The 15,781-nt window shown below is 40.0% G+C and overlaps 1 protein-coding gene across 1 annotated transcript in view; it reads right to left on the reverse strand.

The window, feature by feature from the left end:
• Window positions 1-4,267: 4,267 nt before the first annotated feature.
• Window positions 4,268-15,781, reverse strand: part of E2F7 (E2F transcription factor 7) — a 50,505-nt gene continuing 38,991 nt past the window's right edge. The window contains exons 11-13 of the mRNA XM_020993510.2: window positions 14,530-14,764; window positions 10,318-10,715; window positions 4,268-7,667 (exon numbers count right to left, since the gene is read on the reverse strand). Of these exons, the coding sequence (XP_020849169.1) occupies window positions 7,497-7,667; window positions 10,318-10,715; window positions 14,530-14,764 (804 nt within the window). The 3' untranslated portion in view covers window positions 4,268-7,496. The remainder of the gene's footprint in view (window positions 7,668-10,317; window positions 10,716-14,529; window positions 14,765-15,781) is intronic.

The following is a 15,781-nucleotide window of genomic DNA, read 5'->3' on the forward strand; positions in this document are numbered from 1 at the left end:
AAACATTTAGTTCTAGCATTACTTGTAGAGTAAGTCAGGCTGAGATGTGAGCTCTTTGGTTCCAAATCTGGCATTTTCCTCTCCAAGGGATAAGGTGACAAAGTAGAGTATGGGACTTAGAGTCAGGAATACTTAGGCAGGGATTGTCTTTTGCCCATGCTTAGGACAGTGCCTGGCATACAGTAGGTGTGTAATAAATGCTTATTGACTGAGTTCAAATCCTCCCTGGGATGTTTCCAAGGTGTATGATCTTGGGAAGGCCATTAAATTCCTAGCCTTAGCTTCTTCACCTGTATGCAAAATGGGAATAATAACATATACCTCACAGGGTCCTGAAAATCAACTGAGAAAATATGTGTAAGGCACTCTGCAAACCTGTTCTATAAATGCTAAGAGATTTTGACCTCTATTGATGGGTTCAAAGTCATATATTCAAAATTGGTCTTTGAGATCATATATCATCAGGACTTGAATCCAGATCTTCCTGGATTCAGGGTCAGGGACCCTTCTTGAGTCTCTTTCCTCTATACCAAGCTGCTTCTCAATTTGTTTTGTGATTGGGAAAATACATGAAATTCAAAAATGAATAGACATCCCTATATATGTTCTCTAATTTTGTTGTTGAGTTATTCCGATCATGTCTGATTCTTTGTGAACCCACTTGGAGTTTTTTTTGGCAAAGATACTAATTTGCCATTTCCTTCTCCAGCTCATTTTATAGATGAGAAAGCTAAGGAAAACAGGGTGAAGTGATTTGCCCAGGGTCACAGAGCTACCATGTGTCTGAGTCCAGATTTAAACTCGGGAAGATGAGTCTTCCTGACTCCAGGCCCAGCACTTTATCTACCACACCCCTAATCGAAAATGTATACATCTTATTCTCCATTTGAAGTCCAAGATAGCTATGGTAAGAGATGGACAGCGTGTTTCATCTTCAGTCCTTTGGACTTGTGATTTATCATCACATTGATCAGAATTCTAAGTTTTTAAAAGTAATATTATCATCTTGTAAATTGTTCTCCTGGTTCTGTTCATTTTTCTCTGTATAATTTCAAAGATCCCCTTTTTCTTTGAAATTTTTCATAATTTCTCATGGCATACATCCATATACCACAATTTGTTTAGCTATTCCCTTAGCACCCCTTAGTTTCTAGTTTTTACCTATTATAAAGAGCTGCTATAAATATTTCTGTACATTTGGATCTTTGATCTCTTTGGTGACATACATCTAGTAATAATATAGGAAGGAAAAAAGGAAGTAAACATTTCTTAAGCACCTACTATGTTTTGGGCACTGTGCTAATCACTTTAACAATATAACCTCATTTTATCTTCATAACAACTCTGGAAGGTGGGTGCTGTTATTATCCCCATTTTACAGTTGAAGAAACTGAGGCAGAGGTTAAGTGACTTGCCCTGGGTCATATAGCTAGTATGTGCCTGAGGCCAGGTTTTAAACTCAGGTTTTCCTAACTCAAGACTAGCAGTCTATCCACTGAGCTACCTTGATGCCCCAAATATAACTGGGTCGAAGGGCAAAGGTTCAATTTAATGACCTTTGGGGCATAGTTCCAAATTTCCTACCAGAAAGCGCAAACCTTTTTTTACACCCTTTTTTCCTTCTGTTTTTGTTGAAACTCATCCTCTTCTGGTAGGTCCTTTAAAGTCTGAGTTCAGTGATTGTGTGTCTCTCTGTGCACCTTGCAAAGTACAGAGTACTGGCCACTAGTTGGCAAATTCTTCTGGTCATTGCTGTTCAGTGGTTTTCAGTCATGTTTGACTCTTTGTGATCCCACTTAGGGATTTCTTGGCACTGATACTGGAGTGTTTTGCCATTTTCAGACAAGGTTAATTGATTTTACCATGGTCACATAGCTAGTAAGTGTCTGAGGTCACATTTGAACTCAGGAAGATGAATCTTCCTGACTCCAGGCCTGGTGCTCTATCCACTGTGAGACCTGGCTGCCCCTTCTGTGCATACATAATCAAAGACTTAAATAGATCTAAATCAATGTGATTCCCTCCAACGTTGCAGATCAAAACCCACCAATGCCTGTGCAGGGAGATTTGCCACAGGGGGTCCATTCAATGCATGCAAGGCTTGTTTCACTTCCTCTCCTCTTTTGATCATGGCAGCTCATCAAATTTTTTGGAGCTTTAGGATGGGTGAGGAAGCATTTTGATTCTCTAATTAGTGGACCACGGTTCAAATCTCACCTTTGCTGCTCACCATTTACTTGTGTGACTTTGGGCAAGTCACTTTAAGTGGTCTTCCTGGACCTTAGTTTTCTCATCTACAAAATGAAAGGACTGGACCAGATAGGCCCTAAAGTCCCTTCTAGCTCCATCTTTGCTGATGAGCCAGACTTGATTGTCTTGAAGAAGCCCTATAATACCACTGGTCTCTAAGGTGCAGCCCTTGCTTGATGTAAAGGCAACACCTATTTTTGTACCTTGCTGCTCAAATAAACTCCTCGGCTATCTCTTTCTGGTTCCATTCTTCCCTTTCTCTTTTCCTCTTCTCTTTGCTTTCCAATCAATTATTTATTGAGCAGCTGTTATGGGCCTTAACCCACACAAAAGAAAAAAAAATAAATCTCTAAGAAATTCCAGTAAGAAAGTGAAACTCCTGCTTCAGGAACCATTTCCTTTAGAATATAGAATAAGCCTTGTCGGTAGCCCTGATTCTAGTCCTTTGCTTGTTTTTTCCTTTCAAATAACTATACTCTAGGACAGTTAGACTAAAGGAATAATAAGGTGTTTTAAGACATAGTTGGAAGCATTTTAAGAATTTTTTGATCTTTTCTAAAAATAAATAGAGGTTGCATTGGTCAAAAAGGTTGCTGAGTAGCCAACTGTGGGGTCCTCTGCCTTTGGTAGGCTCGGTGTTCCTCCAGGACTCTCCTAGCTAACTTCTGAAAGGTCTTGATTCAAGAAGACCCGAGTTCAAGTCCTGTTTCTCAGTGCATCAGGCAATTAACTCTCTAAGTTGCAGAGCAGGTACACTGATAGAGGAATCTTCTCATCTGGAGGTCTCCATTCCAATGAAATTACAGGTCTAGCTAAATAAAAAAATTCATTAGGACTCACGATCAGTAAAAGTGACTGTGGAAGTACATGTAGCCATGAAATCACAGACCTTTTACAGGACTTGAGTAAAGGTGAAGGGCTTTCAAAATGAGAACCCTCCTCAACGTTCCCCTCTAAACAACTTTAAAATCGAATTCTAAAGCAGCATAACCAACAAAAGGTCAGGGGGAGACATTTTTCCAGTCCAGGACAACGTAGGAGATCAGAGGGAGAGGTCGGTGACACTGAGGTGGGGGCTGGCCTGGAGTTCACAAGGGCTAAGACCAGCTGTGGGCCTTGGAGGAAGTGATGGCAGCATCAGCAGAACTGGGGGCTCAGACTGCTCAGTAAGTGGATTGGACACCTGGGCAGAGACCAAAGGAGACCCCTAGCACTAGGCACAGGAATGGACCCCATCTGGCAATTCCATTGCCCACTACCTAGTTCCAGGTTGCAAAGGAATGCTTACAGTTGGGAGCAGAGGCCCTTCCTGGGTCAGTACTAGGGCCCAGATCAAAAGTGAGGTCACCATATATTTCTCTAGAACATGTCACTTTGGAAGCACCAAAAACTATCAGACCCCCAGGGCTAGCTCTGAAAATAGCAGCATGAAAAAGCCTGAAGCTTGGGACAGTGACTTTCCACTTCTCAGGTAAGAGAAACCAACTTTAACACAAAATTCAAAGTAAAAAAAAAAGACTGGAAAAAATGGGCCAAAAAAAAAAAAGAACCTGATCATTAAAAGCTACTATGGTAATATTGAAGATCAAGACATAAAATCAGAAGACAACATGAAAATAAATACAAGCAAAGCCTTGAAGGAAAATGCAGATTGGACACAAGCCCAACACGAATCCCTGGAAGAGCTAAAGAGAAAAAAGATTTAAAAAATCAAATAAGCACACTTACAGAGAGAACTTACTAGTGTGCTTCTTAAGAATTAGTAATCTCATTCAATCCCCTTATTTTACACATGAAGAAATGAAGGGCCAGCCGATTGAAGTGAATTACTTAAGGTCACACAGTAAGTGGCAGAGCAGGGAGTCTAACCCGGGGTCCTATTATTAAAAGCTAGTCTTATTTTACTCCTCTACAATAAGATCTGGATACATAAAAGGGAATGGTAACCAATTTGCCATCATATTAGGAAAAAGAGCACAAAACAGCCAACAAAAATAAACACCCAGTAACAAAACACTTCTTACTTCAAAAATTTTTTTATTGCTATTTCACAAAGTTTAATATTTTTCTAGAAGAATTAAAAAAAAATCAGTGTGCTTGCAGTAAATAAAGTTATATGCAGACAGTTATAGAGAACACAGCTAAGGAGAAGGAAGGAAAGGTGGAAATGATAGGAAGAAAGCTACAAGCAGTAATAACATTAATAACTACAGAAAACTAGCAGTGCAATAATATAAACAACAAGCAGCAGCTTTACATGGAGGAAAAAAAATCCAGCTCTTTTAAATCTAGAAATAGCACCTTTTTAAAAAGAAATGGAGAAATGTAAACTTGGTTGGTAGATTCAAGTATATAAGTTATGTCCCCAACACTTGTACCAGGACGGAAGGGTTTCACAAACCCTGGGCTGTGTGTGCACCTTCCCCAGTGCAAATACAAAGACTGCATTGTCCTAGCAGCGTCGCTGACATTTTTTTTCCTTTTACTTTATACAGTGATAGAGTCTAGATTGCCATTGCTTCTTTACTACTAAAAAAAAAAAACCTCCCCCAAATTGAGTTCAGCAGCTCAAGTACTGAAAGGTATTCTGTCGGAGGCACTGTCCCCAAAAGTGATGATCTTTGTGGTCTCTTTTACCAAGGCCACACATTTAGAAGTGGATGTTGGATACGTTAGGAACCAGGTTCTGGTCTTAGGTCGCCAAGTATGGCTGTCCCATCACCAGTCCTGCAGAAGTGAGAGATATGGGATAGGAGGTTCTCGGGATCCCCCAAGATCCAGTCATCCTTCTTACGTGTTGTCCCCCTTGTGGTAAAAGGCACACCATGCAGGAAAGAGGTATAAAGTGAGATAGGAAAGGAATCAGGAGAAGATATTAAGTGGTGAGTTTTCAGGTAGAGTAGGAAGATTGGGGTGGGGTGGGGTGGGGTGGGGACAGAGAGAAGGAAACAGTTTTAATATAAGATATAGGCCATCTTAGTGAAAATGTTAAGGAGAAAATCTTATACTTGGCCTATGATAAAAAACAAACTTGTACCCTGTACAGATTAAAGCCTGTATATCACATTATCTACCTAATAGTCAAATCAATATCTATCTCTATTAGCTCAGGTTCATCTCTATCTTCAATCATTGATAGGACAGGGACTGAACCTGTGATGTCATAGAGAGGGAGCTCGTGGGAGGAGGAAATTCCTTCTACCAAGGCAGGCTGCCACCTCTGTAACTTGCCATTTTAGAGAGCTGTCTGGAGCATGGGGAAATGAAATGATTCGCTCAGGTGTCACACACCTTGGCTCCAAGGTCGTCCCTCTGTCGGCTACACCACATTGTTCTTTCTCTCAATCACCCGGGCGCTAACTGTTGGCCTCTAATCGGTCATCTCATTTTTCACATAGCAACAGAACTGTTGCCTTCTATTTATTTGTTTAGCTTCTAAGAGTTATTCAGAAGAGGGAATAAAAAAGAAAAAAAGAATCATGTAAACTTTAAAAGTGTAGTGTCTATAAAACTTTAAGTAAAAAAAAACACCTGGCATTTTTATTTAATGAAGCCTATCTACCTCGAAGGCTTTAAGATTATTATTACTTTCCTGTTTCATTCAGTAGACTGTAATTTCTCGAGGAGGAGGATTATTTGATTTTTGCCTCTGTATCTCTAGCACCTAACATAGTACCTGGCACAGGGCAGATGCTTAATAAATGCTTGTTGAATTGGATTGGTTAATAAAAAGCTAATCAGACTCCCAGAGTCACTTAAATTAATATTTTAATTCCTTTTTTTGGATAACATTTTATTGGGACCAGGTTAGGGTACTCTAAATATAATATAGGAGGGAAAAAAAGATAAATCTATTCTAAAGAGAGAATGAGATAAATGCCAGCACATCTAGGAATCAGCAGCACCATTGTGGGTATCTTTGTACTTGTTACAACAAAGTCATGTGGTTGATCAGAGGGATACAGTAGAAAGGCACTTGGACTACTGTTTATGACAATATATTCAATACCTGTAAACTAACCATTCTTATTCCTTCAGAATATCAAATAATTCTTGTTCGAGTACTCTTAGATGCTTAATTACAATGTACCTATTCTCTCCTTTGTCCCTTGCAAGAATAAAGAAATGAGTCAAAGAAAAGAGTGCTGGTTTTTCCTATACTAATTTATCCATCTTAAGTCACTTTCCTAACTTGGATACCTGGCAAAACATCCCAAGTTTCTTCACCTCAGACATACTCTACAAGGAGAATCTCTACTTTTCTCATTTGAACTCAACAGAAAGTGCTAAAAAGAATTTGCACCCAATTGTTTCACTAAATTTCACATTGTGAAAAAGAATGTGGTGGTGGTGATGGGGTGTGGGTGGGATGGGATTGGTGGGAGGAGGGAAGGAAACTGAAAGTATGAGATTTGAAAACGTAGCACCAAAAACTAACTTTTCACTTGGATACTTGAGCACTAACTATTGTCCCCCTATCTTTCACCTCATTTCTTACCTGCATAAATAATGTTAGTACAATTCATTTATACTACATACATCATAGCATGTTGTTCTTCACAGTTATTCTGGTCTTAACATTTTTTTTTCACATGTATACATTCATCCATAGGTGATTAGGATTTTTAAGTATAGGGCAAATTACAGAGGAAATAGTATTAACATTCAAGTAGTCATGCCCTGAGAAAATCTGTTTTTCTGTAGTTGTAAACTTATTTTTTCTTCCCACTAAGTCCCATTTCAGGAACAAAATAAATAAAATAGAATGTGTAGATGATGCTGTCTTTAACCGAGAGAGACTCAGAGAGCAGTTAAGTTTTTAAAACTGCAGAAAGTAATTGGTTTTACCACAGATTTACTCAGGGTAAGTTGAGTCTATGTAAAGTAAGGAATGATTACCCTAGTTAAGTGCTAGACAGCTCACCTTTTCCCAAACCACAAGACTGGTAGCTTCTTCAGTCGACTTAAGAGCAAGACAACGTTGAAACCACAACTGTGAGTCAATGTTTTCACTGCTGTAGAGTGTTTGTAACCTCATGGCTGTTAAATGAGCAATTAGTAAAAAATTACTTTCAGGAATATGGATGACTTGGAAGGAGGGAGAGTTAACAGGACTAGTGGAGGAGAATGGAAAAGACACTCTTAAGCTCTGTAGTATAAACAGCCCATTAGGGACTAGCACACCCCTTGTAACAAGTGTTTAAGATTCCTGGTGGGTTTCCCCATTCCACATGGCCACGCTACAGTTAGTCAGTACTGCCACTGGGTATCTGTAGTCTCCTCTGGGCAGAGCTTAAATTTCTTTGACTCCCTTCAATTCTTCTCCAAGTCACAGGTTCTCCAAGGCTGCCAGGAGTTTTGAAGAAGGTCTCGCAGTATGGTGGCCGGATGCTCTTGGGCGTCATTGGACCTGGTGACTATTTAGAAATGAGAAAAAGAAGTCAAGTCAGATCATAATCATCATGGTACAACATGACCTATGAATCAGAATGTTAAACCAGTCTCCTATAAAACTGAGACATTTTCTTAATACGAAGCAGGCTTCAAAGCCTCTGGATACTTGCTTAAAAGTTTTGCTCCTAATAATAACAATAATAATAATAATACTAAGAAGAAAAGAAAGCCACCCCTCCCCCACCACTAGAATTAGAATTAACCTGAATAAAGGGATAGCTAGGACATAAGCTTGCTCCCAGTTTCATTTCTCATACACTTATGTTGCCTCCTCTTCAACCCTAACTTTTAGGCTGTGTATAGACCCTAAAATCTCTGGGGCAACTTCTACTCTTTAACTATATTAGTTTGCTTTTGTACCTTCCTATGGTTGGTATGACTGAAGATTGGGGTTGGCCCTTTACTGGTGAGAATTAGGAAGAAACAAGTCTGAAAATATTGGGTGCACTGCAAATCTATGTGCATATAGACTGAGAAGAGTATAATCCCCCCAAAACGTGGCCACTTTAAAGAAGCAGTGGATTTGGAGTCCTAAGACCCAAGGTTCAAATTTTGGCCCTGCCATTTACTAGGGTGTGATGAGGCAAGTGACCTCAACCTCAGTTTCCCCACCTGTAAAATGCGGATAAGATGTGAAGGATCTATCTCATGGTGGTTTTGTAGGTAATGTACCTGAAGCATTTTGCAAACCTTAATGTGACATGTATGTCTGTGTGTGGGAGCTGCAATCATTAAAATTTTCTTAAAAGCACAGAGACCAAGGAATTACATGGGAGATGGGGGAAAGGGTGCACTTTTTAAAATTTTTTACTTTAAACAGAGTGCCTCCACAATATAGTATCTTGGAACCAGTAGTGTGTAGCAATGGTTACTCCCATTTATATAGCTTTTTAAGCTTGGCAAAATGTCACTTCATTTTTCCTCACAATAAACCTATAAGGATAGGCACTGCTGTCATCTCCATTTGACAGATGAGGAAACGAAAGTCCAGAGAGAAGTGACCTGAAGAGGTTCATACAATTCTTAAGTACTGAACCCAAGTCCAGTTTTCTGTCCTTTACTCCATACGATTAGGGTGAGTGGTATATAGATCCTCCTACCCTGGTTCTTCAAGGCAACAACAGCTGTAATCCAAGTGTGGGCCTAGGGACAGACTTAACTTAATGTCTCCAGTCCAAGACTGACTTAGCTAGACTTTCATCACTAGAAAGCTGGCCAATAGATAATGTGTTTTGGACATGGTGATCTATGCTACAGATTAACAAATCAACCCTTAGTCGTGGGCCGTTGCCTTCTGCTTTGATCATGATGGTGGTGCTAGGATGGTGGAAAAAAGCCCTTAGAAGGGGCTAAGAATCACACAATTCTGAGACTAGGAATTATTTCGTTATTTGTTATTATTATTTTAAACACCGATACTCTTAACATAGAAGTTTTGTGCAGTGACGAATGAGCTCCCATACTATTGAAGGAATCCTGAAGACCTGGGTTCAAATCCAGGCTTATACATAATAGCAACAGGGTTGTTTTGAGGACCAAAAGAGATAATAATTATGTGTTTAGCATAGTGCCTGGCACAGAATAAATGCTATATACATCTCAGCCATTATCACTGTTACCACAATTGCAGTGATCTAATATCAAGATAAGTGGCAGGGCCAAAACTTGAATCTGGGTCTTAGGACTCCAAATCCACCACTTCTTTAAAGTGGCCATGTTTTTTCAGGATTATAGTATAAAGCTTATTTGGTCCCCTGTACCTCCTGTAAACTCTTCTCACTTTATATGCACGTAGACTTACAATGCACCCAATATCCATCAAGATGACAGATGCCCAAATGATATAATTGTTGTACCCCTGAAATACTTGAAACAACCCACCAGGAGGCCTCTGCCCCACAAAGTGACTTTCCTGTGCCTGATTTAGATTCTGAGAAAGATGTGCCTGAGAATTCTATGCAGAGAGAACACGCAAAAGACGGGATCTATATTGGTGAGGTGGTGGATGCACAAAGGCTGTCGGACTTTGGAATCAGAGAAAGTGGGTTCAAATCGAGGCTTTGTCGTTTACTCCCTGTATGACCTTGAACAAACTTCTTCATCTGTCTGGGTCTCAGTTCCTTCTTCTATAAAACGAAGGGGCTGGACTATAATTCTTATGTCCCTTCTGTCTCTAAAGCTACAATCTATGAATAGCAACATATAAAGTACATAAAAGCCAGAGAGGAAAGCTACATGTGTAGGAGGGAGGGGGGAGTGTGTATTAGATCAACAGCTGTACTTGGATTTAGGAAAACCTAGGTTCGAATCTTATTCAAGAGACTCACTTGCTGTATGGCCATGGACAAACAACTCAGCCTCTCTAAGCTTCAATTGATCTATCTGTAAAATAAGGGTATCGGTCTGGATGGCCTTATGGCCCCAAATCTATGATTCCATAAACAATATTTGTTGGTGTGGCTGACCCCAGCCCCATTCCCGACAACCTCCCTCCAGAAGGTCCACAGGATGATAACACTGTTTCCCCCTCATCTTGAATCTCAGAAAACAATAGCCTTTCTGTAATTAAAACCGTTAATTGTTAATTAACGTAAAAGTGTTATTAGGACTCACCTGGGGTAATTTCATAATTGTTACTGGGTGACCCATGCAAATAGGGGAATCAGGCGTGATTGTATTACGGGACCTGGACACCCCAGGGCTTAGGTTAACCGGAGACTGGCCTGGATGTTGTGGTTCCACGGAAGGGGCTTTTGATGTCTTTGGATTAACCATGTTGGAGCCAATGAGAAGCTGATTTGATGATCTGAGGCCTGGTAAGCCAAAATTCACTGGGCCAGAAGAAGGCACTGGACTGTTGATTGCCGGAGAATAGAAAAAAGGCACTGGGGCCAGGGCTGTAGATGGCACAACCATGCATGGAACGTGGAGGGAAGTCAACTGACTTGGAGATAGTCCAACAGCATTAGCAGCCTGGTGGGCAGGCAGCAGGAAATTAAAACCATTTAATCCTAAAACAACACAGGAGAATTAGTGCTACCTAGTATTCAGAGAGGCACAATGAAGCACTCTAAAGGAGAACAGGAGGAAGGGACTTCACCAAGGAGAGATGTCATAGGAAGGAAAGTTGGGCTGATTACAGTTCAAGGACAAGGACAGATAGGCAGCCAGGATTCCCAACTTGTACTTTTTGTGATTTTAGGAGAAACTGAGGAAGGCTTCCAGCCCTTTGGGTGGACCCCTTGTAGTAAACTTATGGGAGAATGTGGATAAGATCTGTATAAAATGGGCAGAAATCTGCACTGTTGGTATGAAGTCCCAAGCTGGTAACATCATAGATCTGTCTAGAGGCAGCTAGGTGGCTCAGTGGATAGAGCGCTGTACCTGAGTCAGGAAGATTTGACTTCAGATCTGGCCTTAGACAATTACTAGCTCTGTGGCCCTAGGTAAGTCACTTAACCTCTCTGTGCCTCAGTTTCAACTACAAAATGTGGATAATGATAGCACCAAGGGCGCTGTGAGAATTAAATGAGATAATATAAAGACAGCCTTTAACACAGTACCTGGCGCATAGCAGGTGCTCAATAAATGCTTCCTTCTTTCCTCCCTCCCTATTTGAGCATCCCATATCAAAACAGACTTGCATTCCAATTCCTTACTAGCAGCGTGATCTTAATTGTCTCTTTCCGTTTTAAGGCTCACTTTTCTTTTTTCTAAACAAACAAACAAAAAAACCCTCACCAAACTCCCAAAAGACTTACAGTGGGAGGGCATTTGACTGCTGGCCTATAAGGTCCCTTGCTGATCTTCCTCTACGATCCTAAACTCATTTCCCTTTTAGCTCTTAGGGATGGGAAATTGAATGAACTAGTGAAGAATTTCTAAGTAAAAACGTTAGCAAATACTACAGATCTCCACTCCAGTCTTACTTTGATAGATTACAGAAGCATAGAGGTGAATCTCAGTTCTTGGGGGCTATGACAGTGAAATAGAAGGTCTTATCAAGCTGGAAGGGCTTTCAGAAGAGGCTCGACAAGGACCATCTGCTTATGCTCAGTAGAGAAGCGGAGATGATTAAAAAAGGAAAATGGACAATTGCTGGAGGGGCTGTGGGAAGACAGGTACACAAATGCACTGCTGGTGTAGCTGGGAAGTGGTACCACCATTATGGAAAGCAACAACAACAACAGCTGCATTTAGACAGCATTTTGCTTATAAAGCACTGAACAAATGTCATCTGATCCTCACAACAACCCCTGGGAGGTAGGTGCTACTATTATCCCTATTGTATAGATGAGGAAACTGAGTCAGACAGTGGTTAAAGTGATTTCCCCAGGGTCACACAGCTTGTGAGGCCAGGTCTGAACTCAGGTCTTTGTGATTCCAGGTTGAGTACTTTACCACTGGGCCACCTAATTACTTCTAAGTAGAATTCAGCAAGAATGTGTGTCTGATATCCAAAGGAACAGCCCAGACAAATTTGGAGACAGTCATCCCTGAGTTGAAACCAGAATCCAACAATATGTTGTTTACAAGAAATACACTTGAAACAGAAAGACACACACACACACACACAGTTAAAATAAAGGGCTGGAGCAGAATTTATTATGCTTCAGTGGAAGTAAAAAAGGTAGGGGTAGCAATCACGATCTCAGACAAAGCAAAACCAAAAATTGATCTAACTAAAAAGGATAATCAGGGAAACTACGTTTTGCTAAAAGATCCATAGACAATGAAGTAATGTAAAAAAATTTTTACAGCAAATTTCTCTGATAAAGGCTTCATTTCTCAACTATATAATGAGTATAAAACTAAGTCAAATTTATAAAAATAAGAGCCATTCCCCAAATTGATAAATGGACAAAAGGATATGAACAGGAAGTTTTCAGAAGAAAAAATTAAAACTATTGATAGTCATATGAAAAATGCTCTAAATCACTACTGATAAAGAAAGGCAAATTAAAACAACTCTGAGGTACCACCTCACACCTATCAAAAATGACAAATGCTGGAGGGGATGAGGGAAAAATAGGTACACTAATGAACTATGGGTGGAGTAGTGAACTGGTCCAACTGTTCTGGAGAATAAGCTGGAATTAGGCCCCAAAGTCTATAAAATCATTAATATCCTTTGACCCAGCAATACTACTACTACTACTAGGTCTGAATCCAAAAGGAAAAGGAACTATATTTACAAAAATATTTATAGCAACAATTTTTGTGGTGGCTAAGAATTGGAACTGGGCAGCAAGGTGGTACAGTGGATAGAGAACTGGGCCTAGAGTCAGGAAGACCTGAGTTCAAATCTGGTCTCAGACACTAACTGTGTGATCCCAGGCAAGTTACTAACCCTGCTTGCCTCAGTTTCCTTATTCATAAAATAGGCTGGAGAAGGAAATGACAAACCGCTCCAGTACCTCTGCCAAGAAAACCCCAAGTGGGATCACCAAGAATTGGACATGAACGAACAAGAACACAGAACTGGAAATCGAAGGGATGCTTTTCAGTTGGGGAATGGCTGAACAAATTGTGCCATATGATTATGATGGGAGTACTATTACGAGGGGGATGGTTTCAGAAAAATATGGCAAGTGCTATACGAACTGATGCAAAGTGAAGTGAGAAGAACTGAGGGATCACTGTGCACAGTGATAGAAATGCTCTAATGAGAAAGACTAGGCTACTCTGATCAATACAATGATCCAAGACAATTCCAAAAGACTCATGATGAAAAAGTTATCTCCCTCTAGAGAGAACTGATGAACTGTGTGAGTGCAAACTGAAGTATACTTATCTCACTTTATTCTTCTTGCTTTTTTTGGAAAGGTGGCTAATAAGGAAATATCTTTTGCATGATTTCACACGTATAATTGATATCATATTGCTTGCCTTCTCGAGGGATGGGGGAGGAGATGAAGGAGAGGATTTGGAAATCAAAATTTAAAAAGAAAAGAATGCTAATAATAAATAATAAATTAAAAAATTAAAGGATCATGCACCAAGGCTAAGAGGGTCGATACCCTGCTTGGTAGAAGAAATGCCAATGGCAGGCAAACCTCAAACTGCTTAAAAGCCATGAAAAATAACAAATACCTAAGTCACAGATGTGGAAACTAAAGAATCTCAATGACATATCTTGGCAACTGGAATAGTTTCATGTTCATTACCTGTTTGTCTTTCAGAAACAGGTTTCTAGCAAGTCTGGGCTTTAATGTTAGCACAGGGCAGTGTTAAACTATCTTACCAGGTTGTTTCAAGGATGTGTCCTGGGCCAAGAGGGTCTACCAGGAATCCTAATGATCAGCTAGCATTATTCACCAGAGTAATGATCATTGCTAGGACTATCAGGAGTGGGGAACCTTCTTCTGTGAAGTTTGGATTCAGTCAAAGGGCCACACTTGAGGACCTAGAGGACCACATGTGGCCTTGAGGCTACAGGTTCCCCCTTCCTGGATTAGCTAATACCAGATTCAGTTAAGCTCCCTGCAGAAAGTGCCTGCCACATAATTAGTGCTTAATAAATGCTTGTTAGCCAACTGACTTTTCACATCTCATATTACTGATCTGTTCAGTGTCTTTGAAGTACAAGATGCCTTTATCTTAATTTTACAGGTAGAGGAAACGTGGCCTCAAGAGGTTGCCACACATGACTTGGGGTGAGAAAGAGGCCAAGAGACGATGTGCATCTCGGGTCACAGATTGACCAAGAGACTAACAATCCTTTGGTGACATAAATGAAATTTAAAAAAAAGAATCAACCCACCAGCTTAAGAGATATGAACATAAGAGACATAAGGGTTTCTAGAACGTTTTCCTGTTTCTTACCAGGCGCAGGCTGCACGTAAAGATATTGTGGCTGAGGCAGATCTTTGCTGTTTTCGATGTCTGCATTTCTCAAAGAATTCTTCCTCTTAGGGGTAGCTAGGTACTGCATTGTAGTTTTTCTTGCTGCCTCCTGAGCAAGGGGCATTTCTGGGTACTCCTGAAAAGCTTCTAAGGGCATGGTGTCTACACTAGCAACACTCCCAGGAGAGGCAACATCGGTGAGGTCTGTGAGCTTCTAAGTAAAACCAAATTGAAGAACAAATAAGAAAGTTAAAAACCAAAACAAAACAAAACAAAAAACAGTCGGTCTACCTCCATTACTAGGCCTAGCCTTCTCAAAACACAGCATTGAAAGTGAAAACACTTTTGCAGCCATTCACACTCTGTGCTAACTCAGCTGTGGGTCAACTCAGTAGTTTGATGAGACCATTTACCAAAATGTAGCAAAAATGAGAGGCGGCGTGGTGTGGTGAACAGAGAGCTGACTTTGGATCCCCAAACAAACAGGTTCAAGTCTTCACTCCATCTCTACTCTTCTTAATAATAATGTTCAAATTGGCTATGCTTTTTTAATGATGATACAGTATATTTTTTATAATAGGGTTAGGGACTGAACTGGTGATTTCTTTGGTATAGGAAACTTCCTCTACCAACGTAGGCCAGCACCTTCTCTTACACTTATAGATTTAAGAGTTCCTAGAAAACAGAGGATTAAGCCCAGGGCCACACAGCCAGTATGTTTCAGAGGAGGGACTTGATCCCAAATCCTTCTAGTTCTGAGGCCAATTCTCTATCCAGTAGGCCACGATAACTGCTCTTACATAATAAGAAAATAATTTTAATAACATATATAATCCATCTTATGCTATATGTTACCGTTTAGCTATAGCTCTAAGAGATTGTCCTAAATCTTGAATTTTTTTTTCAAGCAACACACACACACTCCTATATTATATGATTTTATATATATATATATATATATATATATATATATATATATATGTGGGAATATATGTCCACTTGGATAGAATGTGTATGTATACATATACATGTATACCCATATATGTATGCAAGCATATATAAAACTCACTACATACATACCCATATGTAGATATACTTTAGACTATGAGCTCTTTGAGAGCAGAAACCATTTTTTTGCCTTTTTTGTTATCCTCAGCACTTATTCACATAGTCCTTGAGTGCTTGCACACAGTAAGTGCTTAATAAATGCCTGTTCACTGAATGACATCTA

This window comes from Phascolarctos cinereus, unplaced genomic scaffold (assembly GCF_003287225.1).
Source record: "Phascolarctos cinereus isolate Bilbo 61053 unplaced genomic scaffold, phaCin_HiC Scaffold_1;HRSCAF=81, whole genome shotgun sequence".
Lineage (NCBI taxonomy): Eukaryota > Metazoa > Chordata > Mammalia > Diprotodontia > Phascolarctidae > Phascolarctos > Phascolarctos cinereus.